Source organism: Ovis aries, chromosome 15 (assembly GCF_016772045.2).
Source record: "Ovis aries strain OAR_USU_Benz2616 breed Rambouillet chromosome 15, ARS-UI_Ramb_v3.0, whole genome shotgun sequence".
Classification (NCBI taxonomy): domain Eukaryota; kingdom Metazoa; phylum Chordata; class Mammalia; order Artiodactyla; family Bovidae; genus Ovis; species Ovis aries.
Genome location: NC_056068.1, coordinates 38,494,929 through 38,513,032, shown reverse-complemented (window position 1 = coordinate 38,513,032; position 18,104 = coordinate 38,494,929). Strand labels below are relative to the sequence as shown.

Sequence of the window (18,104 nt, the reverse complement as noted above, 5' to 3'; positions counted from 1 at the left end):
CCACTTTACCTTTCTGAGCCACAGTTTCTCCACCTGTAAAATGAGACAGCTTCTCCTACCATCCTAGTATAGCTGTGAGAATTAGAAATAATCCATGTCAAAAGAAACTGTCATACTGTAGGATATATATATATATATACACATATATATATATATATACATACACACACACATACATACATACATATATATAATGTTGTGAGATCATTATTTATTTTGGAAATAGAAAAATACTTGGCAGCTAACACTGGATGAGACATTGTGTTAAGTGCTTCCTACTCATCTCACATATTCCTTCCAGTACTTTGGGGCAATTTGCTATTTTTATTTTACAGATGAGGACACTAAGCCTCAATAATCAGTGGAGTAAGGATACAAACTAAGGAATGTCTAACTGCTAAATCTGTACTTTTAACTAGTTTTCTATACTGATGCAATAAAATGAATTAGTGCAATGAATTCAGCCAGCTACCCACAGTCTTCTGGGTGGTGTGGCTTTGTTGAAGGAAAACAGCAACAACAAATCAAGATGATAACTGACGTATCTTGGGACACTAAGTCTGAAGTGGGTCCTTATTTACATTTGCTTTTTTCTTCTTGTAGATTTCAGTATTGCATTCGCCCATAAGCCAAAGGATTAATTTAGAAACATGAAGAAACTTGCCAGACTTTGGCCAATTCCTTTTGTTTGTGGGGAAACAGAAACAAATTGGAAAGAGAAAAACCTTAATTTGACTCTTGTTTTATTTTTACATGCAGATATTATATTACCCATGTCGGTAAAATTATATGTTTGAAAAGTATATACATAGAATATGAAAAACTTAAGCTGGATGAGGTCTTTTAAATAAACTTTTTATGTAGTGGTTTTTTTATAATTAAGCACTGCTGATATTGTAATTATTTATAAGTGACCCTCTTGTTTCCTTTTTTCTTTTTATTATATAACTTTAATTTTTAACTTTTGCTCTCTTTATAAGTATTTAGTTCAAATCATTAATGAAAATTAAAAAGATGTATACATATATAAATGCTTATGGTTGTGAGGCTTGTTCCTTTGAGTTTGATGAAACACAAAAGTCAGAGCATACAAAAAATGAAAGCATATAAACTGAAATTTTTCAAGGTTTAAAACTTGAGTACTTACCTATACAAGTTAAGTTGTCCCTCTCCATCTGGCTGACTGAACTGGAACAAGAGATTATAATTGTTGATATGTTTACAAACATGCTGTTTGCTTATTATACATAGAATGACAGATGTAGATCAATACCAACTTCTGTAGAGGAAAAAACTTTAGCCATCTTGTATTAATCCGGATACAGGATAAGTTCATTACAAAAAGACCAGAAAATACAATATTTTAAATGAGAGATGATGCTGGGAAAGATTGAGGGCAGGAGGAGAAGGGGATGACAGAGGATGAGACGGTTGGATAGCATCATCACCAACTTGATGAACATGGGTTTGGGTGGACTCCGGGAGTTGGTGATGGACAGGGAGGCCTGGCGTGCTGCAGTTCATGGGGTCGCAAAGAGTCAGACACGACTGAGCGACTGAACCGAACTAAAATGGAAATTCCATGATGATGGGCAGTTTGCTCCACATGCCTACCCAGGAACCCAGGTTCCTTCTGTCTTGTTGCCCTGCCTCTTCTAGCACTCTGCAGTCCAGAAGTAGCCACAAGTCACAGTACCTGAAACATGGTTAGTCCAAATTAAGCTGTGCTGTAAATGTAAGACACACACTCGTTGTTGAATAATTAGTATTAGAAAAATAATAAACTTCTCATTAAGAATATTTTGTATTGATAACATGTTGAAATGATAATTGTCGTCGTTGTTGTTTAGCTGCTAAGTTGTGTCCAGCTCGACCGCATGGACTGTAGGCCACCCGACTCCTTTGTTCATGGGATTTTCTGGGCAAGAACGCTGGAGTGGGTTGCCATTTCCTTCTCCAGGGAGTCTTCCTGACCCAGGGATTGAACCTGCATCTCTGGCTTGGCAGGCAGAATCTTTGTACCACTGAGCCACCAGGGAAGCCCCAGTAATTGTATATGCAGGCTAAATAAAATATAGTTAAAATTAATTTTACTTGTTTTTCATTTGTTTCTACTGGACTCTTATTAACAAGTAAAATGAATTTCCCCTGGAAAAATAATGTCTCACATTCTCTTGCTCAGTGACAGGTCATCTGGGTGGGTTTTCTCAATGGCGTGTGAATCAGTAGAGGGAAGGAGTGTTGAGGTGTGTGTAGGTGTGTGTGTGTGTGTGTGTGTGTGTGTGTGTGTGTGTGCGTGTGCGCATGCCCGCTTGCATGTGATGTGCTGATAGGGTTCATACCGAGAAGAAAAAAGGGGCCAGTATGTCAGAGTAGCTTGTCTTTCTCACCCTCTTCCTCAGTAAAGGAGGAAGCAGCAAGGAAAGAAAGGATGAGGAAGAAGTTGGTAAAGCAAGAAAATGCAAGAGAGGGAGAGGGAAAAAGAGAAGAGAGGGAAGAAGAAGAGAGGAAGGGGAAAGGAGGAAAGGAAACCTTCACTGGGATATACATTTAGAATGAAAAAGAACGAATTTACAGTTTTTTAGAGTTTAAAAGTATTAATGCAGAATATAATTTTCATCCTCTTAATGGATAATTTCCCTCAAATCAGACCCCATTGATCTGGTATTGTTTTATTAAGATTAATTTTAAAATAAGTGCTCTTAATTTGCTATGGAATTTACTAAATTTTCTGATGTCAAAGTTTTTTAATTGATATAGTTGATTTACAGTGTTTTTTCAGGTGTACGACATAGTGAATCTATATATACATATATTCACATGAAGTGAAGTGAAGCCGCTCAGTCGTGTCCGACTCTTTGCAACCCTATGGACTGTAGCCCAGCAGGCTCCTCCATCCATGGGATTCTCCAGGCAAGAATACTGGAGTGGGTTGCCATTTCCTTCTCCAGGGGAATCTTCCCAACCCAGGGATCGAACCCAGGTCTCCCGCATTGCAGGCAGACGCTTTAACCTCTGAGCTACCAGGGAAGCCCCTATATTCTACATATATTCTATATATACATACATACCTGTTTGTTTGTTTTTTTTTTTTGAAGAGAAGAGTCCTATCTTACTTGAGGGTTAGATTCAAGAGTCATTATGGAAAGCAAAAATCACATAAATTAAAATTACTCCTTAAAAATCCTTTGCAATTGTACATAAATGATCACATGGATACTAGATTCAAACTAGCCTTATTTATGTGCCCCTGCAGATAGTTTTGTTAGTGGGGAATAGAAATATAACTGATATTTCTCAGGAAGTTCAGCATCTATTTTTCCCTCCAACATTGGAAGAGACCAATGTTTCCTCGGTTGGAATACTGTACAAAACCATTGGTTTGCTTGTCCTTAGACACTGATGTGACAAGTACAAAATACTCACCATCTGATGAACGGAGAGAACCAAGAGTCCTAGATCATGCTCACTCAGGCACATGAATTACGTGTATGCGCCTGAGTGAGCATGAACTGGGACATGGCAAGTGGCCCAAATGATCTCAAGTATTATTTCCTCTCTCGGTTTTTAACCTGATGGTGTACAGTTGTGTCTGATTCCAGTCACATGCACTTCTCTGGAGCACCTACTGTCAGAGAGCTCACCATGTCACATAAAGCTTTATGCGTGGCTGGCTAACTCTTGCTGATTTAAAGTTTCCCGTTTTCATGGGGTGTCTTGGCTGGGCTGCAGTTGAGGCTAGGATAGGGAGAGCAGTTGGGTAACACCCCAAGAAGGCCTTTTTGAGCTCTACATAGACAAGGCTTCTAACTTTCAGAGTACTCAAAACTGCCATGAAAAGTTCAGGGAAACTTTAAACAGGGGCCTGCTCACATCCACTGAGGTCTAGGAGACCCATGGGAAATAACCTGGGTCCTGTCTACTGTTGTAGTTCTGATATTTGAAAACACAGACCAGGTGGCACGGAGGAAGGACAGGGAAGGGCTGCGAGTCCAAAACACAGTGTGGGGGGATGGGAGTGTGGGAGGATGGGCAGATGCAGCAGTGGGAAGACCTGAATTCTCCGTGCTACAGGAAGCTCTTCTGATGCTCCTCTTCTTCCCCGCTTCTTCCTTTTCCCCCTCTCCTTCTCTCTTCATTTTCTTTTCCTCCTTTTCTTTCTCCACCACCTCCTCACAGCAGCAACCCTGCCCTTTGAATTTCCCAAATACACCAAGCTCATTCCCACCCCAGGGCCTTAGTATATGCTCTTCTCCTTGCCTAGAATGCCCTCCCCCTGATCTTTCTATGGCTCACTCTGTCTTTTATGTCTCAGCTCAGATGTCATCTCTTTAAAGAGGCTTTTCTGACCACCAATTTATGGTCCCCATTACTTTTGCCTGGTTTTATTTTCTTCATAGCCCTGAACCACTCTCTGAAATGATCTTGTTCATCACCTGCTTCCTCAAGCTAGAATACAAGCTTTATGAGTGCAAAGACTTGTCCTTTCTTATTGGCTACTTTATCGCCAGCACCCAGAACATTGTGTGACCATCACAGGCACTAAATCATTATTTATAGAAAAATGAAAGTATTGTTTAAATCCCAAGAACCCCTCTAAGAGAGAGATGTGAGATCTCGCTCTAAGAGAGCTGGATAGAAGGAAGGGACAGCATTTTTCCCTCTGCCAGACAGAGGTGAGGCCAAGGGATGGGGACAGATGGCAAGGATCTCCAGGCGGTGGCAGCAGAGAGAAAGGATGCTCAGGGCCCTGGGGGCATTGGCTGGAGCCTGAGGGCCGGCAGATGGTCTGGGTCCAGGGTGAAGGCTGTTGGAAGGGAAGAACTGGCAGTCCTGTGCACGGTGGAAAGCAGGATTGTTGATGGTTCAGAGGTGAGGAGCACATGGACAGCAGGCAAGAGAGCAAAGGGAAGCAGCTGCCAGCCTCAGATGCTGACTCTGATTACCTAGAGAAGAGGGCACAGGGGATTGTTGAGCCCTCAAACCTAGACACCAGTTATTAAAGTGACTTTCCCTGAAATCAGCAGTTTGTGGAGTCATTTGTGTGGTTTCCAAACCTAGCTATGCGTCAGAACCACTTAAAAGTTAAATATATATATACACACACATATATTATATATATATATATATATATATATATTTCTTCACTGACCCCACCCTAACAAAAGGCTGGATTCCAGAAATCTATATCCTTTCTTTCTATCTTTTCTTAAAGCAAGATGATGAGACACAAAGAGAAGGTGGTGACTTCCCTGTGATTGTGCTTGCCCATCCCATGTCTCCAAGCCCTACCCCCAGCCTCCTAGTCCCATGGACTGTAGCACCAGGTCACATCACTGCCCTGTCCTGTTACTGCCAACATGGTGGCCAGTGCTATGTCCTCAGAACCGATGACACAGCAGTGGCCTTCCCCTGCTTGGCTGTGAAGTGGTGGGAGGGAAGAGCTGTGAGCTTCCTCTAGGTGACCACTCACAGATGAGCAGAGCCTGAGCCGGGGCGGACTGCGTTGTATTGTACATCTCGGCTGCCAAAAACTGCCTCACGTGTACCTTCTACTCATCGTCTGGGGTCTGTCTTTTGGAGTCCGGCAAAGTAAGGTCTCCCCTTGGCCATATGGCAGACCTTGAGGTGTCTGTGGAGAAACAGCTGCCGTAAGTTCTGATTAAATTGCTTGTTTCCTCAACGATTCTTTGTGGGACCCTGTTTCTTATTCCCTGCACCTTAAACTCCAGATGTGCTCTGATAGGGATGGAACAGGGTGGAAGGATTATCTCCCTTGTTCTGGACACTGTGTTTGTGTTAAGCTTGCCAGGTCTCGTGTTTGCTGTTTTGGCAGCTGTGTCATACTCTGGAATCACACTGAGCTTGCAGCCAGCAAAAAATTCCTGAGATTTGATGGGAAGGCTCGCTGCCCTCCTTTCCCTGTACTAGTGAAACTGGTCCTTGAATATCAGCTTTGACGTGATTCCCCATTAGACTTAATCCAGCATATTTGAGCCCATTCTGCTAGCTGTCAACCATTCATGAATCTGGATTCTGTCACTGAGTGACCTGTTCACATAATCTAATTTTGGATCATCCACAATTTTGACAAGCAAGCCTTAGAAGTCTTTATCTGAGAAGTTGGTAAGAAAGATGAGCAGGTCAGGGCTTAGGACAGAGCATTCTGACCTGCCTTAAAATCTTTCTCAAAAAGCTGACATCCAATTAAAATAGCTTGGAAGTCAACCAATTTTCTGTTACCTCAATGGCATTTAAATACTAATTGCCACCCTGCTGGTCAACCACCTCAGTTTAGTTACAGATACTGTTTCTTTAGCTTGTTAATGAATCTTACAGTCTAGGTTGAATTATTTTCTTTCGTTGCTCCCAAATTAGTCCAGAGTCTTTCCACTGCAAGTAACAGGAACAAAGTCTAACTAAAGCAAAAAATAGAATTATTGAGCCCTATATTTGAAAAGTCCAGGGGTGGATCTGGCTTCAGGTTTCAATGGATCTAGGGACTTAAACAAAGTTCTCTCTTTCCCTTTTTCTCTCCCTTTTCCTTTCCTCTCCATTGTTCCCAGTCCCTTTTTTTTTCTTTCTTTCTTTCTTTTTTTTTTTTTTTGCCTTCTCTCTCCTTCCATCCTTTATCTCTTGGCTGCATTTTTGTGTGTTGACACAGTTTTTCTTACTGCAGATAAACTTTCTCTAGGGAATGCCAGGGAAGGTAACTGTTAACAACCTTCAGTGAAAAGTCTTTCAGTCAGTTCTGTAAGTGAAAGAAAAGTGCTTTTCCCTTTAATTCCAAACTGAAAAATTCCAGGGAAGGGTTCTGATAGGTCACATACCCAGGGGAATGGGATACGTGACAATATGGAGGTAAATTGCTTCTGTGTCACTTCTGTGACTTGATATTTCAGGGGGGAGAAGGGGGACAATGATTGGCAGCCCCAAAGATTACACGGTCAGAGGAAGGGGAGATGCGGGTGTCTCAGACAGCGTGTGTTCCTTAGAACTTCCTTCCCTAGTCCCAGTCCCCAGCTGCATTCTCTTGGCTGATATATCTCTGATTCCTCAGGCGCATCCTTCCCATCCATTCCTCTTCCCATCTACATGTTGGTCAGCTCAGGACCCATTCACTTGGCTCCCAGCTATTCCACAAGGAAGGAGCATATGGGGGAAAGAATGAACTTCTGTTGAGTTGTTGCAATGTACTTTGTAAGCCTTACCTCCTTTAGTCTTAATGACAAATACATGAAATGACAGTGATGATCCCTGTTTTAGACAGGAGAGGAAACTCATTTAGCTTTAAATATATTTTACTTAGCAAAATTTATAAATGCTTAATGTTATAAATATTCATTAATTAGTTGTCATAATAACAATATAAATACTATTAGTGCCATTTTACAGGAGATTGTCAGCTGAGATAATGAGAAGTTAAATAATCAGCCCAAGGTAATACGTAGAAAGCAGAGCACATGGCAACCCACTACAGTGTTCTTGCCTGGAGAATTCCCATAGACAGACGAGCCTGGTGGGCTACAGTCCATGGAGTCGCAAGGAGTCAGACACAATTAAGTGACTAAGAACAGCACAGCAACATGTAGAAAACAAGAATTTGAACCCCAGTCTGTTAGCTACATCCATTATACATCCATACCTACAGCCCTTAAAACCTTAAATATGCATGATCTTTAGTTTGGAATGGGAGGGCGCTCATCTCTCCCAGGGAATGTTGAGAGCATTCATTGAGAGAGAGAACAGCATAAGCCAAACCCACCCCATGACTTGCTCACCCAGGATTTGTAATCCTGCCATCGTATTTGCCAACCTGTCAGCAGCATTGTCTCTTGCCTACTCCTGACTAGGTGGGCTGAACTGCCAGTTTCTAAGTGAGGCATGTGAGTCGCAGCTGTCCAGAGCTCCACAAGTTGTGCAGAATCAGGACGGGACCACCATAGCTAATGAAATACTCCAGCGGTCCTTACAGCCAACCCCACATTACAAGTAAGGTGGCAGCTCAAGTTCATTGTTGCTGTTATGCGGAGCATGAAGACTGGGCATCTCAGTAACATAGAGCAGGTGGATGGCAATGGCTGGCCTTGTAATGGAACTGGAATCTGGCTCACGATTGTCTCATTGAGGTTGGGACTGGAAGGGTCTGAAGCCCAGAGGTAGGGTAGGGAGAGTGGCCTAGACAAGATCCAGTAATGACAACGGGCATAGCAGATGCACTGAAGTTTATATTAGAGCGTTGACAAACCAACATTTGAAGGGCCAGAAGGTTCTTTGGGAGTAAGGTGGGACTGGAGTTTTCATATACATAGGAGGGGAGAACTCCACCTTACGTGGAGATCTGAGGCCAGGCCCCTATGTGAAACATCACATATGAACAAGTCCTCATATAAACAAGGCAGGCCAGAGAGGCCCTTGCCACTGAGCTGGTTTTTAGGGAAAGGTTGTTATCCATCTTGCAGCCTGATTTTCCTAAAACATGAATTTACATGACATTCCCCAACTCAAACCCTCCATTGTGTCCTTGTCACCTCCAGAGTGGTATCCACACTTTTTAGCAAGACTTTAAAGATGTTTCAAAGATGCTTCCCCTTTTCCTCCCCTAGCCTCTTTCAATATCCTCCCTCCCAGCTCGCAACTAATAAAATACAGAGTTACTTCTGGTTTCCAAAGCCAAAGCCGGCCCTCCATGCCTTTCCCTCTCTCTGAGATGCTGTTGTTCCTCTTGTCCACTGGACAAACTCCTATACATCATTTAGTTTGCAGCTCAAATGCCTCTTCCTCCATGCTGCTGCTGCTGCTAAGTCGCTTCAGTCATGTTCGACTCTGCGACCCCGTGCGACCCCATGACTCACGTTTAACTCCCCCAGTAGACTCAGGTGTTCCCTCCTCTGGGATCCCAGAGCACTTCACTCATACATCCATAACACCCATCATATAAAAATACCTGCCAATGCAGCCTTTTCTGCCAGCTCTTAGACTGTGTGCTCCTAGAAGGCAGAGGCTAGGTCTTTTCTCTGTGTGTCTCTAGAGACGTAGTTCAAGACAGAATGGGTCTGTGTTCTCACACAGTTTACAAGTTATTAGAGGAGACCAGCATTTAACAAATAACTCACAAATATTTAATTGAGATTGGGTGAGAAGTATTCAAGGGGTTGGGAGGGGCTGAGAGGCCATAATGAGGCTCACTCCCTAGGGCGTGAGGAGCTGCAAAAAGACTCAGTTAATTATAAAGACTTATCCAAACCTGTGCAGAACCTGACCTGTGACTATCAGCCCCAAAGACAATGATCTCCACCTCAGTCCTCTCGGTGGTCCTCCATTGTCACCTACTAGCTTTTCTCTGGAGACTCAGCCTCTGGAGATTGACCCTGAGGACCAGCTTTTTAAAACTCATTGTTGGTTAATCTGTTTGCTGAGTGTCATGGTCTTTATCATCATCATCATTTTGAGCATCATCTTCATTCCCAACATCACCAAGACCACCATCATCATCCTTTACAATTCTAAATTCTTTATATATATGCCAGGCACTGTGGTAAATGTCTATTTAGTCATCTTTACATTCCTAAAGAAAGGTAATATCATTAACCCCATTTTTTTTAATAAGTATCATGGAGGCTAAATAAGGTCATATACTTATTAAGTGGTAGCTCTGGGACTCTAATCTGAAATCTTTGCTTTTAACCAGTTCCCTGTATATGCTCACAGAGTGGCTCCAAGTGGACTTAAAAATTTTTTTTATTTTAATCCTTCATAAGTTTTTTTCTTTAATTTCCTGAGTCTCTTAATGACCTCTCTTGGGAAGCACTTGGGAGGAGTCACTAGAAGGTGCTATTATTTATTGCCAAGCAGTTGTCTTCAGTCAATACTGGGACTCAGAACACACTGCGCATTTGTTCCTTTGAGGAGTCATATGATGGGGCTAACTAGAGGGATGGGGATCTCCTCTCTTCCTTCAAAGTACACTGTGTAACACAGTCATCACCACTGATAATTATGGCTTGAAGCACCAACTTGAGCCTCCAGAGCCTCCATCTTTTGGATTGTATTCAATAAGGTAAAGTAAAACCTTAGTTTTCTAGAACCTACAGGAATGCATCATTCTGGAAAGCTGTTTATGGGTAGCCCTTTAAGTGCTCTGCACAAATATACAAAAAGATCTATACTTATCATTCAGAAACATTGTTTAATAATATTCTTGTCAAAACAAAATTTTAATACAGAAAAGTTCACAAATCTTGCATCTTGGTGAATCATCACTTGTTGAATATACTTATGTAACTGGCATCCAGATCAGGAACTAGAAGGACCTGCACTTCAGAAGCACTCCTGTGTCCCCGCCCCAGATCAGCCCTGCCTCCCCTTCCCACACTTGAAGTGGAATTCTCCAGACAAGAATACTGGAATGATGAAACTGGAGCTGATTATACAGAGTGAAGAAAAACACCAATACAGTATACTAACACATATATATGGAATTTAGAAAGACGGTAACAATAACCCTGTATGCAAGAGAGCAAAAGAGACACAGATGTATAGAACAGTCTTTTGGACTCTGTGGGAGAGGGAGAGGGATGATTTGGGAAAATGGCATTGAAACATGTATAATATCATATATGAAATGAATCACCAGTCCAGGTTCGATGCAGGATACAGGATGCTCGGGGCTGGTGCACTGGGATGACCCAGAGGGATGGTACGGGGAGGGAGGAGGAAGGGGGGTTCAGGATGGGGAACACATGTACACCCGTGGTGGATTCATGTTGATGTATGGCAAAACCAATGCAATAATGTAAAGTAAAAATAATAATAATAAATAAATGATAAATGGTTAAAAAATAATTAAGAAAATAAAATCATTAAAAAAAACAGAATACTGGAATGGGTTGCCATTTCCTTCTTCAGAAAGTTCACAAAAGAAGGTGCCCAAATGACCAATAAACATATGAAAAGGCACTCAACCTCATTTGTCAATGGGGAAATACAAGACCACTTAATAAGTATATGACCTTATTTAACCTCCCTGATACTCATTTTAAAAAAATGGGGTTAATGATATTACCTTTCTTTAGGAATGTAAAGATGACTAAATAAACATTTACCACAGTGCCTGGCATATATATAAAGGATTCAAAATTGTAAAGGATGATGATGGTGGTCTTGGTGATGTTGGGAATGAAGATGGTGATCAAAATGATGATGATGATAAAGGTCATGACACTCAGCAAGCTGATGAACCAACAATGAGTTTTAAAAAGCTGGTCCTCAGGGTCAATCTCCAGAGAAAAGCTAGTAGGTGACAATGGAGGACCACTGAGAGGGCTGAGGTGGAGATCACTGTCTTGACCTCTAGGATCATAGATTAGTACTTTTCCTGGTTTGGGACTTCATATAAATGTCATGGTACTTTTTGTATTCTTTTGTGTCTGTCTACTTTCAGTTAAGATTGTTTGTTGTGGGTAGCAGTAATTTGTTTATTTTTGACTGAAAGGTGCTACTACAAATGATGCTACTATGAATATCTGGTAGGTGTTATGTGGTCCACACATGTCTGCATTTCTACTGATTTAGGAGAGGCAGTCCTGGGTCATAGGAAATGTATAAGCTCAGCTTCAGTAAATACTGCTGAACAGTTTTCCTGGGAAGATTGCTCATTTTCAGTTCATCAACTGAGTGTGAGAGTTCCAGTTAAGAACATTTGATATGTGAATCCTTTTAAGGTTAGTCAGTCTGGTGGACATGCAGTGGTATTTCACTGTGGATTTAATTTGTATTTCCCCATTGACAAATGAGGTTGAGTGCCTTTTCATATGTTAATTGGCCATTTGGGCACCTTCTTTTGTGAACTTTCTGGAGAAGGAAATGGCAACCGATTCCAGTATTCTTGTCTGGAGAATTCCATGAACAGCAGAGTCTGGTGGGCTACAGTCTATGCAGTCGCAAAGAGTTGGACATGACTGAGTAACACTTTTTGTGAAGTACTAGTTCATGCGATTTGCTTATTTTTTTTCTACTTTGGGCTATCTTTTTCTTATTGATCTTTGAGAGTTCTTTATATATTTTGGATAAAAGTTTTTGGTTCAATGTATTGCCAATACCTCCTTTCACACCATAGCTTACATTTTCTTACCAAAATTTTGTTTATGAAAAGACATTGTTATCATTCCATTTACACATCTTCTTTATCATCAGTGTTTTTAAATGTTCTATTAAAATAAAAACTTTCCCATGCCAAGATCATTCATGTTTCATCTTATGCTACTTTCTAAAACCTTATTGTTTCACTCTTCACATTTAGCTCTACAATCTATGTGAATTTTTGAATATGATGTGAGGTAAAGACCAAGATCCACCTTTTTATGCACCATTATCCTGTTGTGTTAGTTGCTCCCTCATGTCTATTTCCTAATTGTCACTGAATATGTCTTCTTTCCCCCACTGCTCTGCAGTACACTCTTAATCATAAATCAAGTTTATATGTATTTGTGGAACTTTATCTGGACCTCAAACTATTCAATTGGCCTGTTTCTTTCCTTGCTATAGTACTACAGGCTTAATTTCTATAGCCGCATTGTCTCAATAGCTGGTAGTGTAAGTCATCCAACTTTGCCTTTCTTTCTCCAGGTTGCCTTATATATTCTTGGCCCTCTGCACATATAAATTTTAGAATCGGCTTGTCAATATCACAAAACCATGCTGTGATTTTAATGTAAGTTGCCCTAAATTTATAAATCAATTTGAGAAGAATTGACATCTTTACAAACTGAATCTACCAGTCCATGAATATGATTCAGTAAATGTAATTACATACCAACTCTGCTATTCACTGTGCTGGGCTAAGATGTGATTCTTACCTTTGAAGGACTTACAAATAGGTAAACAAATACTTGCACACAAAATATTTAACGTGATCATTTCATCGCTGATAATAAGAGCTAATATTTATCGTATCTGTTATTTGCCAACAATGGTTTTAAGGACTTTCATGCATTCTTTATGCTTCACATTGACATGTTGAGGTAAATACTGTTATTAGGCCCATTGTATCAGTCAGTTCAGTAGCTCAGTTATGTCTGACTCTTTGCGACCCCATGGACGGCAGCACGCCAGGCTTCCCTGTCCATCACCAACTCCTGGAGCCTGCTCAAACTCATGTCCATTGAGTCAGTGATCCATCCAACCATCTCATCCTCTGTCATCCCCTTCTCCTCTGGCCTTCAATCTTCCCAAGCATTAGGGTCTTTTCCAATGAGTCAGTTCTTCACATCAGGTGGCCAAAGTATTGAAGCTTCAGCATCAGTCCTTCCAATGAATATTCAGGGTTGATTTCCTTTAGGATTGACTGGTTTGATCTCTTTGCAGTCCAAAGGACTCTCAAGAGTCTTCTCCAACACTGCAGTTCAAAAGCATCAATTCTTTAGCACTCAGCTTTCTTTATAGTCCAGCTCTCACATCCATATGTGACAACTGGAAAAACAATACCTTTGACTATGTGGATCTTTGTCAGCAAAGTATTGTCTCTGCTTTTTAATATGCTGTCTAGGTTGGTCATAGCTTTTCTTCCAAGGAACAAGCGTCTTTTAATTTCATGGCTTCAGTCACCATCTGCAGTGATTTTGGAGCCCAAAGAAATGAAGTCTATCACTGTTTCCACTGTTTCCCCATCTATTTGCCATGAAGTGATGGGACCAGATGCCATGATCTTAGCTTTCTTAGCTTAATCCATTCCCAATTTGAATCCAGTCCGTTGTTCCATGTCTGGAATTTTAACAAGATCCAAGGGAAAAGAGCACCCAGGTCTTGATGGGGCAAGTCAAAGGAAACATTACAGAAAAGATGAAAATTTAGCTGATTTCTAAAAAAGTTTGCCAGGAATGGAGGAGGTGGAACATTCCAGGTGTATGAATAGCCAAGTGGAAAAAAATAATACTGTAGGATGAAATGGTGGCTTTTCAGCAAACTGCCAGTGAGAGAGTCCCAGAACTGAAATGTGGTGTAGCAGGGAATGGAAATATGGTTGGTGGAGCTTCCCGGAGAGACAGTCTGGGGGCCCATCAATCTATGGAGTTTGAGCTGCAGCCTGAAGTCACTGACTGTGCAGCAGAGACTGCATGTCTAGCTTAGGCTGGGTTCCTCAGAAGCAGGTATTATTCATTTCTTAGGGTTCCCGTGTATAGTACCATAAACCTGTTGCTTGAAACAACAGAAATGTATTTGCTCACAGTTCTCAAGGCGAAAAGTCTGAACTCAAGATGTTGTCAGAGTTGTTTCCTTTTGGAGGCTCCAAGGAGTTGCTTCATGCCTCTCCTAGCCTCTGGTGGCTGTCCTTGCTATTCTTTGGCTTGCAGGTGCCTCACTCCCATCTCTGCTTCTGTCATCACTTGTCATTCTTCCCTGTGTGTCTCTGCGTCTCTTTGTCTAAGGACATTGGCCATAGGCGGGCTTAGGGTCACCTTAATCCAATATTATGATTTCATCTTAATTAATTACATCTGCAAAGACCCTATTTCCAAAAAAGGTCACATTTCCAAGAACCTGGGGTTAGGATTTTAACATACATTTTAGAAGGACACAATTTAACCCAGAACAAACCCTCAGGGGATGATTGGGGTGCAAGTGACTCTTAAAGGAAGTACTCCCAGAGGAAGCCAATAAGGGGTTAGGGACTTGGGACAGGGGAGGAAGTAACCTCACCTGGCTGTGACCCCAGGTGAGCTCTGATCCTGCAGGGCCATTTAGAGATGTCAGGTCCTCAGAATCATCACCTGATGCAAAGGAGCTGGGCCTTTCATGTTAGGCAGAGAGACTCCAGTGACCTGAGGCTGGTCCTTCAGGAACGAGCCACAGGTGCCAGCCTCTGGAAGCAAAGGCTCATCAATACCAGGGCCACATACCATGGCACAAAGGAATTTGAGGTGATCTGGGCACAGCCCCTTTACTGTCTGCCTCTTACTCTCTGTTCCTGTTCCTCCAGAAGTGTGTAGATTGGCTTTGAAGGCACCCCACCCCAACCTAGATAACCTCAGACTGCTGTGGGGCTATCTGTCTATCCCTCAGAGATCTAAGTTCTTTCTCTTGACATCAAAGTCTTCAGTGTCTGGGTGCATATTGCTTAGCACCCCACATTTTTTGCCCTTCTCTACTTCATTATTTTTTTTCTCAACCTTTCTTCCTTACTTTCTATCTGACCTTTTATAGACACTAGTAGCCAATCTTTGTGGTTGTTCAGAAACCTAGGTTCCTTCCATCCTGTGACTCCAATCCTTCTCCTGGGGCATCAGGGTCCTCTGCTGGATTCCCCTGCATGCAGCAGGCAGAGATGGGAGAGGAAGGACGGAGAATCATGTAGAAAATTTGGAGGGGCCAGGCAGGAAGTGGCATTCATCCTGTCTGTCCAAGTTTTCCACCAGCAGGACTGGGACACAAGCAGACCAAACTGCAAGGGAGGCTGGGAATATGTTCCAGCTGAGTGCCCACAGAAATGGATGTGTTTTGCCACATCCTCAGTTTTCATTCCAATCCCAAAGAAAGGCAATGCCAAAGAATGTTGAAACTACCACACAATTGCACTCATCTCACATGCTAGTAAAGTAATGCTCTAAATTCTCCAAGCCAGGCTTCAGCAATACATGAACTGTGACTTCCAGATGTTTAAACTGGATTTAGAAAGGGCAGAGGAACCAAAGATCAAATTGCCAACATCTGTTGGATCATTGAAAAAGCAAGAGAGGTCCAGAAAAACATCTACTTCTGCTTTATTTACTATGCCAAGCCTTTGACTGAGTGGATTACTACAAACTGGAAAATTCTTAAAGAGATGGGAATACCAGACCACCTGACCTGCCTTTTGAGAAATCTGTATGCAGATCAGGAAGCACCAGTTAGAACTGGACATGGAAAAACAGACTGGTCCAAATAAGGAAAGGAGTACATCAAGGCTGTACATTGTCACCCTGCTTATTTAACTTATATGCAGAGTACATCATGAGAAATTCTGGGCTGGATGAAGCACAAGCTGGAATCAAGATTGCCAGGAGAAATATCAATAACCTCAGACATGCAGATGATACCACACTTATGGCAGAAAGCAAAAAAGAACTAAAGAGCCTCTTGATGAAAGTGAAAGAGGAGAGTGAAAAAGTTGACTTAAAATTCAACATTCAGAAAGCTAAGATCATGGCATCTCATCCATTCACTTCATGGCAAATAGATGGGGAAACAGTGACAGACTTCATTTCTTTGGGCTCCAAAATCACTGCTAATGGTGACCGAAGCCATGAAATTAAAAGATGCTTGCTCCTTGGAAGAAAAGCTATGACCAACCTAGATAGCATATTAAAAAAACAGAGACATTACTTGGCTGACTAAGGTCCACATAGTCAAAGCTATGTTTTTTTCCAGTAGTCATGTATGGATGTGAGAGTTGGACTATAAAGAAAGCTGAGTGCCAAAGAATTGATGCTTTTGAACTGTGGTGTTGGAGAAAACTCTTGAGAGAAACGGACTGCAAGGAGATCCAACCAGTCCATCCTAAAGGAAATCAGTCCTGAATATTTGTTGGAAGGACTAATGCTGAAGCTGAAACTCCAATACTTTGGGCACCTGATGCAAAGAACTGACTCATTGGAAAAGACCCTGATGCGGGGAAAGATTGAAGGTGGGAGGAGAAGGGGACGACAGAAGATGAGATAGTTGGATGGCATCACTGACTCAATGGACATGAGTTTGAGTAAACTCCGGGAGTTGGTGATGGACAGGGAGGCCTGGTGTGCTGCAGTCCATGGAGTTGCAAAGAGTCAGACATGACTGAGTGACTAAACTGAACTGATAGGAGTTTATGCTGCAAGCACCTGAGTCTCTCTTGGGCCAATCTATGGAAGTATATAACATTAGATAACTATCAAGACAAGTTGCTGACCATGTACTATTTTTATCAAATTGTAGTTACTAAGAGTGTTCATCTCAGGCTTGGTTGATTCAACAATTCCCAAGTGAGATCACAGTTCAGGTGTTTTAGCAGGTTCTGAAATGTGAGAGGGGGCTGGGTGGCGAGGGTGAAAGTTCATCACTCTCCCAAATGAGCCTTTCCCACCATCACCTGCCCCTGTGGCCCACAGGTCTGGGATGCTGATGAGGGCTCACATTTATCCATTTGACAAATGGAAGACAGCTGATTATTATGCTGATCATCTGCTTTCTTCTTATCTTGCAGTGACGCTTTCAGCTGCCCCTCCCTCCTATTTCAGAGGATTCACCTTAATCGCCCTCAAAGAGAACAGAGAGGGTGATAAGGAGGAAGACCATGCCGGGACCTTCCAGGTAAGAATGATTCTGGGCTTACCCAGGGTCCTCCGTTGCTCTAGTGGGTAGATGCCAGCTGCAAGGTGAGTGTACTGTGGAGGCTGATGGAAAGGAGCGGGACAGGTATGACCCTTGACCACTGGCCAGGTGGGCCAAGGCCATGGAAAGACCCAGAACGGGGTGCGCAGAAGATGCCTCAAGTCTCCCTTAAGGCCATGGGGCTTGGCCTCCAGGCAGGGCTCTTCTGGGGCTCACGGTGTCTTGGACGGCAGACACTCCAGTATGCTGAGAACTTCCAGAACCCTGGCGAGGATCCGGCTGTTTTTCCTGTGCAGCCGCTTCTTGATTGACTGGCAATTCTCAAGTGTAAACGGAACAAGAGCTTAGGATGACCAGACTGGAGGGAGTTCAAAGCACAGGAGAAGGACTATTAATGGAATGAAGAGATTGATTTATGAGGGAAGATTAAAAGAATTAAACATGCTTTGCTTGGCTAAATGAACAGGGCTGAGTTGAAGAGGTGGTAATGGTCTTTAAATGTCAGTCCTCACAGAGCAGCCTCCTCCAGAGGAGGCCTCATTTGACTTTGTACAAAAGGGCGCAGCAAGACGAAAGTGGGTCAGGAGAAGAAAGGGAATCTCAAAGGCAAGGGCCCTGACAGTGAGTCATATTTCACCGTGCAACATTCTTCCAAGGGAAGTGGCGGGAACATCACCCCCTTTGCAGAGGCTTAGAAAGAGGCCAACGAGTTGTCAGAACACGTCCCAGAAGGACTGGGGCCATCCTAGGAGGAGGCCTGG

General features: G+C 42.4%; 1 protein-coding gene across 1 annotated transcript in view; it reads left to right on the top strand.

The window, feature by feature from the left end:
- The window catches only part of SPON1 (spondin 1), a 313,267-nt gene that overhangs the window by 4,039 nt on the left and 291,124 nt on the right, over positions 1–18,104 (top strand). Inside the window, exon 2 of the mRNA XM_027979368.3 lies at positions 17,216–17,322. Within this exon, the coding sequence (XP_027835169.1) occupies positions 17,216–17,322 (107 nt within the window). The remainder of the gene's footprint in view (positions 1–17,215; positions 17,323–18,104) is intronic.